The sequence below is a fragment of the Esox lucius genome, chromosome 19 (genome assembly GCF_011004845.1).
Source record: "Esox lucius isolate fEsoLuc1 chromosome 19, fEsoLuc1.pri, whole genome shotgun sequence".
In the NCBI taxonomy this organism is placed as follows: domain Eukaryota; kingdom Metazoa; phylum Chordata; class Actinopteri; order Esociformes; family Esocidae; genus Esox; species Esox lucius.
In genome coordinates, this window is record NC_047587.1 from 24,968,070 (window position 1) to 24,988,822 (window position 20,753).

The 20,753-nt window shown below is 43.1% G+C and overlaps 2 protein-coding genes across 3 annotated transcripts; one reads left to right on the top strand and one right to left on the bottom strand.

The window, feature by feature from the left end:
* Positions 1 to 26: 26 nt before the first annotated feature.
* Positions 27 to 4,339, bottom strand: si:dkey-12e7.1 (uncharacterized protein LOC557553 homolog). Of its 2 annotated transcripts, none has more exons than XM_010892689.4 (2): positions 4,244 to 4,339; positions 27 to 2,894 (listed from the first exon to the last, which is right to left on the bottom strand). In XM_010892689.4, exon 2 carries the CDS (start codon positions 2,824 to 2,826, stop codon positions 1,693 to 1,695), a length of 1,134 nt encoding a protein of 377 aa, XP_010890991.2. In that variant the 5' UTR covers positions 2,827 to 2,894; positions 4,244 to 4,339; the 3' UTR covers positions 27 to 1,692. The 2 variants fall into 2 exon arrangements, with proteins under 2 accessions (XP_010890991.2, XP_010890990.2); XM_010892688.3 differs by lacking the exon at positions 4,244 to 4,339 and adding an exon at positions 3,279 to 3,417.
* kmt5b (lysine methyltransferase 5B) lies at positions 3,508 to 9,142 on the top strand. The gene is made up of 10 exons (XM_010892690.4): positions 3,508 to 3,833; positions 4,580 to 4,851; positions 4,973 to 5,120; positions 5,523 to 5,688; positions 5,780 to 5,889; positions 5,982 to 6,148; positions 6,238 to 6,257; positions 6,350 to 6,486; positions 6,600 to 6,796; positions 7,132 to 9,142. The coding sequence occupies exons 2-10, from the start codon at positions 4,719 to 4,721 to the stop codon at positions 8,526 to 8,528; spliced, it is 2,475 nt and encodes an 824-aa protein (XP_010890992.2). The 5' UTR covers positions 3,508 to 3,833; positions 4,580 to 4,718; the 3' UTR covers positions 8,529 to 9,142.
* Positions 9,143 to 20,753: the final 11,611 nt, after the last annotated feature.

The following is a 20,753-nucleotide window of genomic DNA, read 5'->3' on the forward strand; positions in this document are numbered from 1 at the left end:
GAACCTTCAAGGAAATTGAGTCAGTGAAAAATGTAATTTCATGTATTTGCGTGGTGAACAAAGCTTTTATACAGTTCATACATTATACATAAGATTGAAAGTATATGTAGGCGCTATCCCAATAAAAATCCACTTTTTTGACCTGATGCCCAGAGCCATATAATGTCATACAACAGTTGGTGATTGTTTTAGTTTAGTAAGTATGTTTTTAAATTTCAAACATGATTGTCCCTCTTTAGATATGTCAGTTGAAATGCTGTATCCTGGGTCTGTTTCTTAATTTTTTACAGAAATAATAAACAGAAAAGCTAAAGTAAACATGTCAGTTTTAGCCGGCTGATAAACTTTCAACTATAGTCCCTGTGCTGGGTTTAATTTAGAAAATTACCACCCACCAGAATGACATTGCCATTTAATCAGAAACACCTTCAACGTTCTTCCTCTCTCAGGTTGTGAGCTAAAAATGTTTTTCGGTAGACCATGCTCGTTGCCAACACTCCTCAGTAGGGTCTGCTGAACACACATCTCCTCAGTAGGGTCTGCTGAAAACGTATCTCCTCAGTAAGGTCTACTGAAGACATCTCCTCAGTGGGGTCTATGATAGAGTGTAGTATGGACCATGAGCGTGAAGGTGAACAGCAAGGCACTGGATTTATTGAGAGTTGATTTAGACTGTAGGTGGATCCTGTCAGTTTACACTCTTTTTTTGAAAACGAAGAACCCCGTTCATAGTGCCAAGAGCTTACAGTCCTAACACTATATTACATTCTCTGACATCACGCTTTGAAAGCATGCTCTATTTTAATGGTGTCAACTGAGATGCACTTCCAACTTTATTGGCTGGTCCCTGTTGAATCTGTTACTGAATTTCCTCTTGAAATCCAACCAGGTATCAGGAGGGATCAGCCAATGAATTATACCCAAAGTGAGTACCTCAACACTGAGAGGCTCTCAAAGGCATTGCCCATGCTGGAACATACTTTTAGTATGGATAAAAGTATAACACCTTTTTCCGTCTCAGTGACAGACAAAAACATGAAGGACCTCTCATGGTTAAGGGAGGCACTGCAGCATCAAAAAGTATTCTTGAAGTAATACACATCTGTACAGTACTGTGCAAAGTCTGAAGCACCACTAATAAAAACATGCTACCCAAATAAATGGCTTTTGTTAAAATTTCAGGTGCTTAAGACTTTTGCACAGTACTCCTTGTATTGTACCCGATTAAATACCAACAACAAACACTACCTGACAACATGTCAAGTATACCTGCTATTTTACAACAAAGGACATTTTCCATGGATTGTAAAATGCTGACAAAGTTTGCTAAACATTTTTAACAGTGAAATACTGTTTAATGTATCAAACACGCAATGCAATGCAAATCTCTCTCATGGAAGACCCAAAGGCTCATTAAATGCCTTCATTCAAAGACAGCCCATTAAATATGATATCAGTAGTTTAGCTATATAGCCTGTGTGGATTGTTTTAGTTGTCTATATGGTGTAAATAAAAGACCAGTTAGACATCTGACTGATTCAACATCTTCAGTAAACTAACCCTTTTAAAATGTCAGAGAAAAAAACAATACTTTTTTGCATTGGAATGATTAGAGAATAAAGTGGACCATGATTAAACACTACATTCCTGATAAACTGAAGTAAATTCCAAAAGCTTATGATTCCTTGTTGTTTACCAGAGCCAACTGTCCAGGTGTTGGAGACAGTAACAGGACTGCTGGAGGATAGATGACAGCTCTCTGTTACTCTGCTCTCTCCAGTCAGGAAGTAGTCGCTCATTGTTGAGAGCTTGTAGCCTGGGGGTCCCCTCTCTTAGGACCTGGTAGAGACATGGCCACCTACTCTGTATCCTAAGCCTGGTCCGACGGTCTAAAGTAATGCCACGGACAATCTTTTTGGCCCTTAGCTCTCGTAATGCCGGCAGATTAAGACTGGAGAAGACCAGACCCCGACTAGGTGATACATCCAGGAACTCTAGGGACATGGATTCCAGCGTGTAAGATATGCCAAGGTTTCTGAGTGGCACCAGGATATGCAACGTCAGGGACTTAAGGTTGGGCAGTGATTTGGTCAAAAACTGCAAAGTACTTGGGCTTACCCCTTTGAAGACCCAGAAGTACTTGAGTTCAAGGACACGAAGGTGCTGGAACTGAGTGAGAATTGACACCGATGTCTCAGACCAGTCAAAGTGGAGTCGCATCTTGGTGATCCGAGGGCAGCTCTGGGACAGTTTGCCCAAAAGTACCTGAAAGTTTGTTACCTGGTCTATCTTGATTTTGGTAATGCTGTCATGGTGGGAACTGGAGCCAACTCGCAAGTCCAGTGGCTCCAGTAGTGTGAATGTCCAGTTCAGGTCCAATTGGCTGAGATCTCTACAGTGAACACGTTCAAGAAGGTCAGAAAGAAGCTCCCCCCACTTGTTGCACTGGTCCCCCAAATCAAAGCTGGCTTTTAGGGTAAGAAGGCTTGCCCCGCGGGATATTAGGTGGTGAGTGTAGTGGTGAACCCATGCTTTCCAACGCTCAAACTCTCTGTTAGACACTAGCAGTCCTTCCTGTCCAAGGTGGAGCACCCCCCGGCGAGAAAAATCAGCCACTCTCCAAAGCTTTCCCGATCGCATGAGGCAACTCCAACTGGCACATACAAGTGCGGAATTGCACTTGTCAATCTCACTTAGGAAGGAAAGCACATGGAGCTGGCATTCCACAGGCAGAAGATTGAAAGGGAAGAAGTCAGCTCCTGCTTTAGCCATTTTTCTTCGGCTAACAGGGATTAAAAGCTTCTTCCTTGGGGCCATGATGTTCATTGGAGGAATAAAAAATCCCGAGCCAAAGAAGTCTGATATAACTATGCCATAAACATTTTAGTCCGGGGCTGAAAAAGAGAATAATGTTTTTCAGTAATGACGTACAGTGTATATTAACCAGTCTTCAATGACAAATTGATTGTATAGCTAAAAAGATGTATAATCAAAACCTTCCAGTTTCAAAGATGGGGTACTGTCTGAAACGTAAATAGAGCCTATGCTAGATCAGATTGTAATATTAAGAGAGCTTTCAACGTGCCTACAAAAGCTAGAAAGCCTAAAGACAGACAAAAGACATAATCGTTCGAGAATGTCATTGATGTGGCCACGAAAAACATAATATGTTTAGCTGTTCAACCTTCTTTAAACGTTATCTTCCAACTGGTGTTTTTAGAACATTAGCGAACTAGCTCATCTACGCTACCGTTACGTTAATTATAAATTTCACGTACCTGTCCCTGTGATGATTGTTTGAATAAAAAATAATTACAATGCTAGCAAATGTATTAGCCTTTATAGTTTTTATTGTAGTTGATTATGTTTGATATCACAGTTTAGCGAGAATAATTCAATAATTGCCAGACGAGTTGATGTAAAGAACTATTAGTTAGCTGCATCCCTCTTAGCAAGGCAGAGTTTTTGTTGTCATTGTTGACGGTTACGTCATCAGACCGCGCGACAAGGTTCGACTCCCTGTGACTTCGCAGTATACTCCAAATATGAGGCACTTAGAAAACATCCGTAGTGATTTTTTTTGTTGAAACAGTATAGTATGATTGTACAACAGTTAATTAGCTCAAATGTATATATCTAAAAATTTGCATTAACATTAAACGATGCTAATTATATGTACAGACGAGGAAGATCTTTCTTCCCCATCTTCCCCCTAATTGCCGCCATCTTGAATTTCCTCTGACGTTTAAATTTGTATAGCTAGCTAGGTATATTTGTTGCGATCTCGGCGTGCAAGATGGGTCATTTAATGACACGAAAGCTGGGAAATTAAAGTAAGTATTCTGGACAGTTTATACAATCAAGACCACTTGTATCAGTAGATGGCATTGTTTGGTTGAACATTGTTGGCTAACGTTACCATAGGTAGCATGCTAGCTAGCTCGTTTGTTAGTCATTGTTGTTGTCATGTTATCGTGTCCCAAACAGTATCATTTGCTAACTAATAGTATTTAACTGTAGCTAGTTAAACGGTGAGAAACATACGTTCTGAAAAGTAAAGCAAGTACAGTAACAAAGTATATATTATAGCCACGTTTACTAAATTTCAGGTTTTTGCCAGTTTACAGCTACAGTCAGTAGTCATAGCTGTGGTTTGAATAGGAAGACTCTGCTAGCTAACTACTGTAACGTGAACCAGTAAAACCGTAGCCTCCGCACCAGACCTAATGAATCATGTGCATACCAGCCTAGATTATACATTTGTATGTTGTATTAGTTGAGTCGATTGTTCTGCCGCTGCCACTATGGCTAGAACGACCCGATTTCTGCAGCTGCACAGTTGTGCCCGTCGAGAAAGACTAAATGTATAAGTCACGATTAAATGCTATACCATGGTAACTCTTGAAAGTTAATAACAACCACCAGGTGGCAGCAGTTGATAAGCATTTACAGTTGCCATCATCCATTCAAGACTGTTTTTCTCCTTAATAGTTGATATGCTTGAAGTTTCACCTTAACTAGGTGCCTAAAAGTTTCATACAAGTATTTACTCTAAAGCCTGTTTGTTTCTTTTGTTTAGGTGCAGAATGCATAGTGCTCAATACCTGTCTATATCAACACAAGATTCAACTACGCTTGCTTCCTAGCCCAACCGTATCATCAAACAGCTTCAAGCACAGATTAGGCTAAATAAGCCTGGCTTTGGCATAATGAGTTAGATGGGGGAATCCAAGAACATGGGGTTTAATGGCAGACGACATGGCAGCAGATTCTCTGGTGACCAATCCATAACTTCTGCCCGGTCTCTGAGACAAGGCAAGGGCTCCTTTAGAAGGCGGAGATATAGTCGACGTAAGTGATTACCTATGGCAGGTTACCGAACCATAAATTATCTATTCTAGCTACATAGAATTAATTGCACTTTTCCCACAGTTTTCCTGTTTTTGATGTTCCTCCATCCCCTTCGCCTTAGGTGTCAGCAGTTCTGCCCTGGAGGCAGAGAGACGGCATACCCCATCGTCCGGTATGACTGCAAAAGAGCTGTGTGAGAATGATGACTTGACTACAAGCCTCATTCTTGACCCCTACCTTGGCTTCCAGACCCATAAGATGAATAGCAGGTTTTTATTTTAGACTCGCCCGTTTTATATTTTGTTATATAATGTCATGTGTATAGGTCGGCAGTCAGTATCTCACAACGTCTGCAGAGGCTGTTTAGCGCCAGTCTCTGCAGACATTGTCTGTCAATATGTGCTACTCATTTGTTATTTCTGAAGTAACATTGTCCCCAGGCATTTGGGATAAAAGTGTCTAGGGAATGAGACATAAGACTGCTGTTTCAGCATTGAGTGTTTAGTCTGTTGCTGGATTAACCTGAGAGTTGCTCATTTGTTGTTGTGGGAATAAAATGTTTGCCTGAGGTTGCCCATCACATTAGTCTCTGACTAGGCTGCTGCAGTCAATTTGCTTTGGGAATGGTTTGGAAAGTGGCTATAAATAAACTTTCAATGGTTTGATTTTAGGTTTCGACCCATCAAGGACCGACAAGGACATTTGAAGGAGGTGCTAGAGTGCTTTAAAAAACATGACAACCTCGAGAAGGCTTTCCATGCGTTGATTGCAGGGGACTGGTCAAGACACCACCTTCACCACAAGACGAAGGCTCATGGCAAACTCTTCAAAGAGCATGTAAATTGTCCGATAATATCCATTGTTGATTGAAAATCATGAACCATCAAAACCCAAAAATGTTAAAATGCTTTTGTTGGTATTTTGGCAGGTTTTTGTTTATCTACGAATGTTTGCCACTAATAGTGGGTTTGAAATACTTCCTTGCAATCGTTATTCCTCTGAGCAGAATGGAGCCAAAATAGTAGCAACAAAAGAGTGGTAAGGTCAAAATTAAATTGTAGTTGAATTTTGTTATAACTTCTGTTAGTAATTTTAACAACTGAGTTATTCCTTATGCATATTTTCTCAAGGAAAACTCATGATAAGATAGAATACCTGGTGGGCTGCATTGCTGAGCTTTCACAGCATGAGGAAAGCATGTTACTGCGACATGGTGAAAATGACTTCAGTGTGATGTACTCTACCCGCAAGAACTGTGCTCAACTGTGGCTTGGACCTGCAGCTTTCATAAACCATGGTAAACAGCCAAGGCATCTATCTCATTCAACATACTTTTGATAGAATTAAATACCTTTGGTAAGAGACTTTTGTTTTTTTGTTTTGCAGATTGCAGGCCAAATTGCAAAGTAAGTAATACGTATGCTTGCGAAAAAAAATCCATTGGAAAATGAAGTAAACTGTGGAAAATTCAAAACTGTTTGTGTTATGTTTGTTTCAGTTTGTTTCCACTGGGCGAGATACAGCTTGTGTCAAGGTTCTTAGGGATATTGAACCTGGGGAAGAGATCTCCTGTTACTATGGAGATGGCTTTTTTGGGGAAAATAATGAACTGTGTGAATGTTACACCTGTGAAAGGTATACTATTTTTTATTTACATTTCAAACTTTTAGTTTATATAGAATAATCTGTAATATATTGGCTGGGATTGCAACATTTAACATTTTGGTGATTTCTACTCCCTCCTTCAGAAGAGGCGCTGGTGCTTTCAAATCGAAGACTGGGCAGCGTATGACCACTCCGATTATCAACAGTATGTATGGCCTGAGAGAGACCGACAAACGTCTCAATCGGTTAAAGAAACTAGAAGATCGCAAATGCTCTGACAGTCAGTTGGACAGCTCTCACGTGGATCCAGACTCGCAGGAAAATTGTGACACACCTTCATGTAAGTATATTTATTACGTTGAGCAGGGATTGACTTTAAGGCTTGTGCTATTGCCTAGGCTAGGGCAACTTTGTAGGCACACACCTGCTCTCTGGTAGCCCTGAGAAATTCAGTAATTTGTTACAGATAACAATGAAATGCAAATATATTTTGGGATATTCCCTTAAATGTATAGTGAACATGGGTTAGTAATAGCATTAACTGAACAAATACAACATTTTAAGATGCATAATAATACAATTCTAATACATTGCAGGTTTTGTGATTTTAGTTGTGTTTTTTTAAACATAGTTACTGTTGACAGTTGGCCTTTATATCTTCTTTCTGCATTATAGCAGTAGGGAGGACTGCCCTCTCCAGTGTGACTGGGCTCAGTGAAGCACAAGCCCTAAGCAGGCAAACTCTGTCCAAGATGCCTATTCCTACCTCATCATTCAATCAAAGACACTTAAAAAATTCGGTGCCAAAGAGACTAAAATCAAACTCCACCAAGCCTTTGCACAAGCTAGGAAGAAGGGGTCAGGTAACTGCCCACAAGTTCCCTGTGGAAGTGGAAGATGTTGGTTTGGGCCTTAAAAACCCCACAGAATTTGCCAGTAGCAGGGTCCCACGAAAGAAAGAGATGGATAAGAAAGGGCGCATGCAAATGCTGGGAACAAGGGGTGGTCTTCTGCGCTACATTGCAAAGGAAAACACTCAGACTTCAGTAAAAGATAATAGTAGGTGCCCTGATGGTTTGGCTTGTACTCACAGAACTCGCAGTTCAACCAGAGCATCAGTTGGCAAACAGGGGTCTGACAACATCAAACTGAAACCAAACTTCTCACCCATTCACTGCGGTGTGGTTGGTAAGACCAAGCCTATGGATCTTGGGGAGTATGCCATAGACAGTCGCTGGATGAACAGCCCTAGCCTGAATATCAACCGTCCAAGGGAAGAGACCTGTCCAAGACCGAGGCAAATGATGAAGCAGGAGGATCAGCACTCTTTCAGGCCAGCATCCTTTCTCCAGGAGGTTTCAGGCCTTACCAGAGACATGTCTAGTTGTAGGAAAGAGTACATAGGCCTGACTGATGGTTGTGAGCACTACAACATGTCTAAGACTGACAAGGCTCTCCATGGCAAGCGGAAGAAGAAACAGGAGATAACACACTATGATTCCCAGCTGATCCTAGCCAACAACAGCTCAGGCATTCCCAAGTTGACCCTACGGAGACGGCGGGACAGCCACAGCATTAGGACCGAGCCTGGCGCCGTGGACCCTGTCAGATCCTCCAGCTCCTCAAGGACCAGTAGGAAATTTGACAAGGACTATCACCATACAAAGACCAAAAGGACCTCTTATGCATCCAGCAGGAATAATGGGACCTTCAGCCCAGGGGACCATGTCTGCTCCTCCAAACTGCAGCTTCAGTTGCAGTGTGATCGGGACAATAGAAGGTTCAGCCAGTATCATGATACTGGGCCTTTCAGTGGTTTGATAGAAAGAGAGGCTGGGGAGGTATTTGGGCCCACAGTAGCCACATTTGGGATGCAAGATGACACTGAGGAAGACTCACCAACCTCTGGGGAAGAGGATGAAGAGGATGTTTCAGACCATGATGAGTTTGATGATGATTTCATTCCACTTCCACAAACAAAGCGACTTCGTCTCATTGTTGGTAAAGACTCCATAGATATTGATATTGCATCAAGGCGACGTGAAAATCAGTCACGGACAATAAATGTATGAGCTCAATGGGTCTTTAATTTTACATTTTTTTGTCAATAATATAAAATCCCATGCTGTTGTAAGATTTTATAACTATTTTTGTACATGATGACACTTAATTTGTTATTTGTATTGTAGAGTGTGTAAAAACATTTTTCAAAGCAAACAATGTGTAGGCTTTTATTTTTATATCTTCAGCTTCATTTTGTACAATTATTGATTCTATTTAAAGCCTTTTTTCATGTTTGTTAATATATCCACTGATATTTTGCAAGAATGGGAACTTTTGGGAGAACACTTCATTGCAAACAAAATTGCTTTTCTCCATATGTTAGTGTATACATGTAAAGTAATATGCATTTTATATATTCTCTTGAGAGTTTGAAAGGAACATCATTCTTTCAGAACTGTGAAAATGTGACTTTCTGACCGTGATTTTAATCATTCATTAATCTTGTGGACGGACATGTGACGAACCTCCACACAAATTATACTTTTGGGTAACTGAGTATATTAATGAAAATGTGTTGGTGCTTGCATAAGGATTCTTCGTGTTAACTTGTCTTCAGTTGTGTGCAGAGAACTTTTGTTTTTTATTGTGTACTGTTGTTTTTCTATAAATTTCACTCACGTCACTCAATTCTCAAACTCATCACTTCAGCCTCGATTTAGCGTATAGCAAATACATTTTGTAATTGTTTTATTTTATCAATGTAAATGAATATGAATGTTTCCCCTGGCAAAAAATATATTCTAAAAAGTGTTACAACAACACAGTGAACACTACTTTATTGGTTTCTAGTAGTGAGATCTTAAAATCCTGTTTTCCCCTCAATTTGCTTCTATATTTGATCCATAAAATTGAGTAATTGTAATGAGTGTCTGGTGTGTGTGTGTGTGTGTGTGTGTATATGTGTGTGTATATATATATATATATATATATATATATATATATATATATATATATATATATATATATATATATATATATATAATAGGTATAATTAAAATAGGTATAATTAAAATCTGTTGCACAATTTTGGACCAGTACTGGACTGTACTGCTGTAATACATTGACTACTTTCTTTCAAGCTCCATTTTGAGTAACTTGTATAATATTGAGAATTATAGTTTACTGTTTCATAACTTAAGTTGGTTTTCTTAATATTCATCATAATGTAAAACATTTTTTACATTTGAGATTTTTTTCCTGGAATGTAATTTACAATGCAAATCACAAAAGCTTTTTATTTTTTTTTACAGTTTCAGCGATCTAATGAAATGTTTGGATACACTGTATTTTGAATATCATAATGTCCATCTGTAGCTGTTCTACAAAGTAAGTTGGCAAAATGTACAGTTAGGGTTAGGTTTATAATAAGGGCTACGGTTATTGGACACTTGAAACATTACTAATAGTTCATTTGTAGTGTTACCAGAGGTTAGTCCTGCATATATGGCATTAAATATTAAGCCTACACTTAACTCTAGGCTATGTGTAGTCAAACCAAGGAATATTATGGAACTTTTATTTCCGTTCATATTGCTTCCCAGTGTATTCACAGTATTTTTTTTGAAGGATCAAATCTGCAATACATCATGGGTGAACTGTGACTGACTGATCAACAACGGTAATGAGTGTTTTTTATGCAACTTTCTTAGTAAACTAGTACGTTAGCAGTTGCCTAAACTGTTAGCTGCAGTGTCAAACATTGACTTTCAGATTCAATATTTGTATGTTCACATGGATCAAGTTAGATATTCAAATCAAAATTGGCATGTTTGTATGAAACATATAGTGAAAATACTTAAGTGACAGCTTAAGTACACCCATCTACAAGGCTGCATCTTGCTATAAAAACAGTCTGAATTCTTTAAGGCGTGTGTGAGAAAGCATGTCTTTTTCTGATAATATAGGTGTATTTTGGTTTTAGGTGTAATCTTGTTAAAGAACACCACACAGGAATGTTGCTTTGTTTCCATCTTTTATCAGAGTGGCCCCATACAACCTGTGTAGCCAAGAACTCAAGAGGGGACACGATATCAGGCCCTATAAGGTTAGGATATAGAATACATAATATAATCGGAAGATGGCCAGCTAGTTGAGGGGATGTGCTCAAGGTTTGGTCTAGTATAAATATGCTGTTTAAAAGATCTTTGGAAAGAAAAAGACCAAGAGGGATGGAAAGAAATGCTTAACAACTAGGAAAGACATACTATATTTGGGAATAAACAAAGGATGCTTCTCTCACTGGCTTGGGTCCATTATTACTCTGCAAAAAAGCCAGAATCTGAACGTTAGTGCCGTGATCCGGATCGTTTCTGAGATCCAATTCATCAATATTTATCGTTGATCAAGAGGAGAAGATTGCTGATAGTGCGCGCACATTTGGGAGTTTGTTTCCTCATCTGCAGTGGTTGGCGGGTCAGAATCTACACTCTTTAAAGAACCAAATGTCTGGTAGGATGTTGTGATATGTATCCAAGTATGCCATTTCTAGTGTAAAATGTGTTTACTAGACTGAGTAGTAAGTTTATTAAAAGAAATATAGGCCATTTATATAGTGAGAAATATTTGTAATTCTATTGAAGTCCTTGCTAGGTAGACAGCAAGTTCACACGTGTGTAATTGTAATAATAATTTCATTCAAGTAAGTATAGAAAATTATAGCTTTAATAGAAAAAACTTGACGTTACAATGGACAGAATGGCAAAATAATTTGCTGATGAAAAAAATCATGAGATTATATGATATTGAAAAATATGCTTTTTTTAGTTCCAGGAAAATATAATTTATGGAATATTTCTGATATACAGAAAACATGGTGAAAAATGCTGTTTGTTGATTGTATAATTAGAGATTAGGAAAAGGAATTATACATTTCTTAAAGATCACCATTAAAGAGCTATGAACAAAGAGAAAGAAAATGTTAGGGCTTTGGCTGAACAGAAGCAGAGAAAGGAGGAACTGAACAATCTGAAGGGAGGGAAAGTGGACACAGTGGCTCCTCCCTCAGTTAACATAACCTCCCCATTGTACCCTTATGAGAAAAGCAGCCAAGGCATCAGGTATCTGGGACATAGAATGGCCTCCTGGGTTCTTGACTTGGATAACGATAAATAAATCAGACCTCTAAAAAACAAATAAGTTAGACGAGACAAAGGGGGAAATAAGGTATTAATGAGCTATGAAAACCCTGCTGAACCACAACAACTAATACACCTTGTTTTGATTTGGGAGAGAAGAGAGGCATGTTCACATCCAAGGACACGTCCAACTTTCCGGATGTTGCGTAACAATGTTTCTTGCAATTATTTCACACTTTGATCTTGAAGGGTTTAAGTCGAATTGGTGCATGGCATCAACCAAAACTCTAACCATCTCTCTGCGATCTCCAGGAGGAGGTCTTCTGTGGAAGGCAATAGATGACCGAACACCCACTGGAATACTGCCCCAAGGCTCAGTAAAATTGTTTGCCCATGTGCATTCTCTGGATTGAAAATAGGATGGGGAACTGGTATTGTCTGAAGATATGGAGCAAGGAGGTTCTGGCGAACTGTTTATAGTACTGGCTCGACACTGTGGAGATCCATTAGGAGCATTGGTCCCCAGTTGAACTGAAAATATTGTTTTATAGTTTATAATCAATTTACAAAGATGTGAAAAATTACAATTTCATTAGTTATGTAGTCACGTGCTAGGTCTAAGCTGTTTTGTATTAATAACACAATCTGAACTATATTACAATTATGCTTTTCAAATGTACCTTTCGATATCCAGGCAGTCAATAACTTGCAACACTGAATAGGCCTGACGTGTTCAACAAGGTCCTCTTTAATGTAGCATAGGTCTGCAGTACTCACCACACCAACCAGCAACAGTCTGTCTATTAATAGATTCTAATTTTCTTCTGGTCGACCTGGCACAGCTGATAGTGGCCTCCCTGATATCTTCTACACTTGACATTTCTTACATTTATGGATATTTCTTTGCAAAAGAGAGGTGCAAGAGCAATTAGTGACATCCCAAATCTTTTGTAATCTGGGAGAGAGTAATAGTCCAAAAGATCTTCTTGCTTTTTGCACACAAACCCTCCCTCTGTTGCCACAAGGGAATAAACACCAAGATCATTTAACTTTTCAAACAACAGTTTTTCTCGCTGAGCCATAATTAACGTTAGCCTGTAATCTGTCATCAGCTTTACCAAGTAAAACACACATTCCCTTCTTATACGTTGTCCCTTTCACTGTAATTTCATTGGCTGTTACTGTGTTCTCAGCTCGAAAATCCAAACCTGCAACAGAATCCCTGATACTGTCATTACTGTCATGGGTCGCAATGTAGGGCCCAGTGTCAAAAAGCTGGGTTTGCGTCCTAAGTCGTGTGTCTTCCAGCAGGACAATGACCCAAAACATACTTCAAAAAGCACACAGAAATGGATGACAACAAAGCGCTGGAGAGTTCTGAAGTGGCCAGCAATGAGTCCAGATCTAAATCCCACCTATGGAGAGATCTTAAAATTGCTGTTGGGAAAAGGCGCCCTTCCAATATGAGAGACCTGGAGCAGTTTGCAAAGGAAGAGTGGTCCAAAATTCCAGGTGAGAGTTGTAAGAAGCTTATTGATGGTTATAGGAAGTGATTGATTTCAGTAATTTTTTCCAAAGGGTGTGCAACCAAATATTAAGTTAAGGGTGCCAAGAATTTCTCCCAGCCCATTTATGGGGTTTTGTGTGCAATTATGTCAAAGTATGTTTTTTCCTGTTAATAAATATATATATTCTCTTTATAAGAAGGGGGACCGGAGGGTGTGTTCCAACTATAGGGGGATCACACTTCTCAGCCTCCCCGGGAAAGTCTATGCCAGGGTTCTGGAGAGGAGAATACGGCCGATAGTAGAACCTCGGATTCAGGAGGAACAGTGTGGTTTTCGTCCAGGCCGTGGAACACTGGACCAGCTCTATACCCTCTACAGGGTGATGGAGGGTTCATGGGAGTTTGCCCAACCAGTCCACATGTGTTTTGTGGATTTGGAGAAGGCATTCGACTGTGTCCCTCGCGGCATCCTGTGGAGAGTGCTTCGGGAATATGGGGTCCTGGGTCCTTTGCTAAGGGCTGTCAGGTCCCTGTACGACCGAAGCAGGAGCTTGGTCCGCATTGCCGGCAGTAAGTCAGACTTGTTCCCTGTGCATGTTGGACTCCGGCAGGGCTGCCCTTTGTCACCGGTTCTGTTCGTAATTTTTATGGACAGAATTTCTAGGCGCAGCCAGGGGCCGGAGGGTGTCAGGTTTGGGGAACACACGATTTCGTCTCTGCTCTTTGCGGATGATGTTGTCGTGTTGGCCCCTTCAAGCCAGGACCTTCAGCATGCACTTGGACGGTTTGCAGCCGAGTGTGAAGCGGTGGGGATGAAAATCAGTACCTCCAAATCCGAGGCCATGGTCCTCAGTCGGAAAAGGGTGGCTTGCCCACTTCAGGTTGGTGGAGAGTGCCTGCCTCAAGTGGAGGAGTTTAAGTATCTAGGGGTCCTGTTCACGAGTGAGGGAAGGATGGAACGGGAGATTGACAGACGGATCGGTGCAGCTTCTGCAGTAATGCGGTCGATGTATCGGTCTGTCGTGGTGAAGAAAGAGCTGAGCCGCAAGGCGAAGCTCTCGATTTACCGGTCAATCTACGTTCCTACTCTCACCTATGGTCATGAGCTTTGGGTCATGACCGAAAGGACAAGATCCCGGATACAGGCGGCCGAAATGAGCTTTCTCCGCAGGGTGGCTGGGCGATCCCTTAGAGATAGGGTGAGAAGCTCGGTCACCCGGGAGGAGCTCAGAGTAGAGCCGCTGCTCCTCCACATCGAGAGGGGTCAGCTGAGGTGGCTTGGGCATCTGTTTCGGATGCCTCCGGAACGCCTTCCTGGGAAGGTGTTCCGGTCCCGTCCCACCGGGAAGAGACCTCGGGGAAGACCTAGGACACGCTGGAGGGACTATGTCTCCCGGCTGGCCTGGGAACGCCTCGGTGTCCCCCCGGAAGAGCTGGAGGAAGTGTCTGGGGAGAGGGAAGTCTGGGCATCCCTGCTTAGACTGCTGCCCCCGCGACCCGGCCCCGGATAAGCGGAAGATGATGCTATGCTATGCTATGCTATATTGGTGTATTTTACTTAAATAATCTTGTTAAAGAACACAACACAAAAGAATGTTCCTTTGCTACGAGGGGCCCCATTTTGATTGGTGTAATCCCTCCAAAGACATAAAATCAAACAAAAAAGATCCTAGGGCAAGGGTGAAATAACCAAAGACGCTTGGCGCCGTCACCCGATTAAAAATAAAAGGAGGTCTGATAAATAAAAGGAGGTAAGTGGATCGGGTGATCCCAGAGGTAAAGGCTGCGAAAGTACCCAAGATGTTTCTTGATTTAGCTAATAGAAGTGTAACTTGGTGTGCTCTTCTGCTGAAATAACTAATCCAACACGCCAGCCATTTCTTTCACACTGGAACTGCTGATCATTCCATAACAGTCATACCATGCTTAATGTTGCTTAGTTAACTCGCTTTGCCAATTTCAATGTTCCCGTTTTGATATGCAAACGTAGGACAAACAGGCATGTTCCGACAACATACTGATTGGATTTAAACAATTGATATTTGCAGTTTCAAGAGTAATTATCATTTGGGCATAATTATAGCAAAACGTCAATTCTGGATTGGATTATTAAAGTTTGCTCCTAATGGTTCAGTTATGGGTGAGAGTGCTGAATTGCTTGAAATATAAAAGTGTAATGTAGAGGCACTTTGAATCAGCTAGCGCAAATTTCTAACATACATTTCAACAATTCCAACTTCATTGGCTCTGACTTGCATCTCACAAAGGGAAATGGGATTGGCACAAAAGTAGTTCTGCCACAGTCTGCACAAAATGGTATACAAACATTTGACAAAAAGGTTATACACAGGTTAAATTATATTAACAAAGGAAGACAGACAGACTATTATAGCCCTTAAAACTGTATGTTTTTCCTTTAGAGAAATTGCAAAGAAAGCCAAGGTGTTAGTGCATAGTTTCCTACAGCATCAAAAGGCACTGGAGGAAACTGATGAGAAGAGGTCTAGCAGACCCAAAGCCACAACAGAATCAGAAGACACGTATCTGAGCTTGTGTGATAGGCGGCTCACAGGACATCCTTCAAGCACAGCTTAACACCGGTCAATGTAAGCATATCTCAGTTTGAACTGTGAAGAAAATACTTCAAACTGCAGGGTTTGACAAGTCGAGTGGCATTAAACAAAGCCATTGCCAAAGTAAGAAAAGGTGGCTTGCCTGGGCCATGAAACTGAAAGGTCTTTAGGACCGATCAAAATCTTAAAATCTTCGGTTCATCACGCAGGGTTTTTGTATGCCGTCAAGTAGGCAAAGAAATATTCCTCAGTGTGTGACACCAACTGTCAGGGTGATAGTCTGGGGCTATTTTGCTGGATCCAGAGTCAGCCACTTGCACAGAGTGGCACCCTGAAACAAAAGGAGTGTGTTTGGCTGTTATGTCTGCAAAAGGTGGTTATTAATCAACATTTTGCTTTTAAACAAAACGGTTTCCTGATTTCTTTTTGACAGACATGCGGAACCGGCCAAGAAGATCAAATATCCCTTACTGAGTGACTGACTGACTACCCCTTGTTAAATAGCGTAGTGGTTAGAGAAGTGGACCTGCAAATTGTAGGTTTTGTCTTCGAATCTCCTCACAATCAAAACAAATTATGCATTAGGATTTGTTCCAGATAGACAAAAATGTTGCTGGCTATAACCTTCAGTACCTTTGCCCGCATCACGCAAGACCTGGGTTTGAATCCATTGCAGGCCGGCTAAACTAGGCTTGCCTGGTTTCTTTTCTGGTTAAGTCTCCAATTTCTTTATTTGTTCTATGCTGTAATTTCAGCAGTGTACATTAAGACATTAAACTGTGAGAATTTCAGTAAAGACAGGAAACATTTGTTTCCTGCTAGACTGCTAGTCTAACATCTGTTAAGCCTTTATGAACAGCAACATCTACCAAACCTCCTTTTGCACAGTAGGTGTGTGCCTACTCCCGGATCGCCAGGTTGCACCAGCCTAGACCCCAGAGGGGGTCTCATCAGCTCAGAGAGCTAAGTGTTTTAAATCACATGCTCTTAGTGTTTCATGTGCTTTCCTTGGGTATTGTTTGTCTTAAATTGCAGCCCATGGTCGTAGACAGAATGGAGTGGTTTGGTAATACGGGGAGTCGGGTTGAGTTGTTGCCCCCTCCCTGAGCGTTGGCTCCCTCATTGGCATGTCATGCCATGCTATTCAACTCCAGCCAGCTATTCTGCAGAGGCCTAGCCCTATCTTATAGATGTGTACTCATTTGCAGTGGTGCGTATGTGTGGTACGTGTGGTGCCAGGTACTATGTGTGTAGATAGGTGTGTGTGTGCTCAAGTGTTTGATGCTTTCTGTATGATTCAGAGCTTTAAGTACATTCAGAGTGTGGGTGGTGTCACGGTCCTCTTCAGACTCCCTAATTCTCTCCAACCATGTAGGACACTCTGTGGCTGTCTAGGTTGCCCAATAAATTACTGCAATAAATAATAATTTTCATACACTTCGTGTTGGTGTCTTAGGTGTGTCTGAGCTTGTGACAACTGGACCAGGCGGTTAAACAGTTGTGATGGCAGCATTCACACTACTCGTTCAATCTGGTAACTGCTCCACCTGAGTTGGGGGTTTGAGGTTTATTGACTTTGTTAGCAACAATATTTTGTATTTAAAGGGGCACTGTCTAATGTTTACAAGACAGAATTTAAACAATAAATTGGAGAACGGGAGATAGCTTGGCAGAAAATAGTTGAGACAATGCGTGAGTATCCATTGAAAAAAATGAAAAGTCACATCTCGAGTCTTCCACTCATTAAAATGTTTTGTGTGTGTGTGTGTAATATCAAGTTCAGAGTTTATTTATCAAATACACCAAATTACACAGCGTCATTCTGAACAGTTACATTCTTGTGACATGGCACACATCTACATAGTAAGAATTAAGAAATATATCAAAATTGGGGCCCGGCCAGGCCCAGCCCGAACGAGCGACATGGGGCCGCCCCCCCGTGGGCTCACCACCCACAGGATGGACCATAAGGGGCCGGTGCAGAGAGGATCGGGCGGCAGTTGAAGGCGGGGGCCTAGACAACCCGATCCCTGGACACGGAAACTAGCTCTAGGGACGTGGAACGTCACCTCGCTGGCGGGGAATGAGCCTGAGATCGTGCGTGAGGTTGAGAGGTTACGACTAGAGGTAGTCGGGATCACCTCTACGCACGGCTTGGGCTCTGGAACCACACTCCTTGAGAGAGGATGGACTCTTCACCACTCTGGAGTTGCCCATGGTGAGAGGCGGCGGGCTGGTGTGGGTTTGCTTATAGCTCCCCAGCTCTGCCGCCATGTGTTGGAGTTTACCCCGGTGAACGAGAAGGCCATTTCCCTGCGCCTACGGGTTGGGGATAGGTCTCTCACTGTTGTTTGTGGCTACGGGCCGAACGGCAGTGCAGAGTACCTGACCTTCTTGGAGTCTCTGGGAGGGGTGTTGGAAAGTGCTCCGACTGGGGACTCTATCGTTCTACTGGGGGACTTCAACGCCCACGTGGGCAACGACAGTGACATCTGGAGGGGCGTGATTGGGAGGAACGGCCCCCCTGATCTGAACCCGAGCGGTGTTCAGTTATTGGACTTCTGTGCTAGTCACAGTTTGTCCATAACGAACACCATGTTCAAGCATAAGGGTGTCCATCAGTGCACGTGGCACCAGGACACCCTAGGCCGCAGGTCGATGATCGACTTTGTTGTCGTTTCATCTGACCTGCGGCCGTATGTCTTGGACACTCGGGTGAAGAAAAGGGCGGAGCTGTCAACTGATCACCACCTGGTTGTGAGTTGGATCCGATGGCGGGGGAGGAAGCTGGACAGACTCGGCAGGCCCAAGCGTACTGTAAGGGTCTGCTGGGAACGTCTGGCCGTTCGACTGGATCCCGAGGGAGGCTGGAGATATTGAGTCCAAGTGGACCATGTTCTCCACCGCCATTGTCGAAGCGGCCGCTCGGAGCTGTGGCCGTAAGGTCTCCGGTGCCTGTCGAGGGGGCAATCCCCGAACCCGGTGGTGGACACCGGAAGTAAGGGATGCTGTCAAGCTGAAGAAGGAGTCCTATCAGGCCTGGTTGGCTTGTGGGACTCCTGAGGCAGCTGACGGGTACCGACAGGCCAAGCGGACTGCAGCCGGGTGGTTGTGGAGGCAAAAACTCGGGCCTGGGAGGAGTTCGGTGAGGCCATGGAGAAGGACTATCGGCTGGCCTCGAAGAGATTCTGGCAAACCATCCGGCGCCTCAGAAGAGGGAAACAGTGCCCTACCAACGCTGTTTACAGTAGAGGTGGGCAGCTGTTGACCTCAACTGGGGATGTCGTCGGGCGGTGGAAGGAGTACTTCGAGGATCTCCTCAATCCCGCCGTCACGTCTTCCATTGAGGAAGCAGAGGATGAGGGCTCAGAGGTGGACTCGTCCATCACCCGGGCTGAAGTCACAGAGGTGGTTAAGAAACTCCTCGGTGGCAAGGCACCGGGGGTGGATGAGATCCGCCCTGAGTACCTCAAGTCTCTGGATGTTGTGGGGCTGTCTTGGCTGACACGCCTGTGCAACATCGCGTGGCAGTCGGGGACAGTGCCTCTGGGATGGCAGACCGGGGTGGTGGTCCCTCTTTTTAAGAAGGGGGACCGGAGGGTGTGTTCCAACTATAGGGGGATCACACTTCTCAGCCTCCCCGGGAAAGTCTATGCCAGGGTTCTGGAGAGGAGAATACGGCCGATAGTAGAACCTCGGATTCAGGAGGAACAGTGTGGTTTTCGTCCAGGCCGTGAAACACTGGACCAGCTCTATACCCTCTACAGGGTGATGGATGGTTCATGGGAGTTTGCCCAACCAATCCACATGTGTTTTGTGGATTTGGAGAAGGCATTCGACTGTGTCCCTCGCGGCATCCTGTGGAGGGTGCTTCGGGAATATGGGGTCCTGGGTCCCTTGCTAAGGGCTGTCAGGTCCCTGTACGACCGAAGCAGGAGCTTGGTCCGCATTGCCGGCAGTAAGTCAGACTTGTTCCCTGTGCATGTTGGACTCCGGCAGGGCTGCCCTTTGTCACCGGTTCTGTTCGTAATTTATATACAGGCAGCCGAAATGAGCTTTCTCCGCAGGGTGTCTGGGCGATCCCTTAGAGATAGGGTGAGAAGCTCGGTCACCCGGGAGGAGCTCAGAGTAGAGCCGCTGCTCCTCCACATCGAGAGGGGTCAGCTGAGGTGGCTTGGGCATCTGTTTCGGATGCCTCCGGAACGCCTTCCTGGGAAGGTGTTCCGGTCCCGTCCCACCGGGAGGAGACCCCGGGGAAGACCTTGGACACGCTGGAGGGACTATGTCTCCCGGCTGGCCTGGGAACGCCTCGGTGTCCCCCCGGAAGAGATGGAGGAAGTGTCTGGGGAGAGGGAAGTCTGGGCATCCCTGCTTAGACTGCAGCCCCCGCGACCCGGCCCAGGATAAGCGGAAGAAGATGATGATGATGAGAACGGTAAACTGCACAGTACATTAACAAAGATCTAAGATGGCACATAGAACACGGGGAATCAGAGGAATGTAATCACCATATTACACACACAGTATAGTCAACTATTCATTTTAGTTTTTGATTAACAATACTGTTTTGGCCAAAAATACTACATTGATTATTGACAAATATAGATTGTTATTGACAATTACATATTGTCCACTCTGTAGTGCAAGAGCCTGCAATACATAAATCAGGTAGTCGTCTATTAAGTGCATTGGCGGCTAAGAAAGTTATAAACGTTAAAAAAATAAAAAAATCCCAAACCCACATAGTGTGCAGCATGTTTCAAAGTCGTCAAGGTAACGTAATAAAGTCGCTAAGTGCTGTCCCATTACTATTTATTGCATTTACAGGCCTTGCAGCCTCTTGCACTTGATCACTTACCATGTGACGTCAGTTAAGTCTGTGAGGGTTCAGGGCTTAGAGTTTGGGAGGGATATTGGGATTGGGCCTACGTTTCAGAGTCGCAAAGGTTTCGGAGCGTTTTGATACCTGTTTTGCCCACACATAGCCTGTCACTTGCGGACGCTTGGCATTGCGTATGGTGAGAATTGCATAGGCTACAGCTGCTTCGAAACCCATTTTCTGAAGCACCCAACACACAG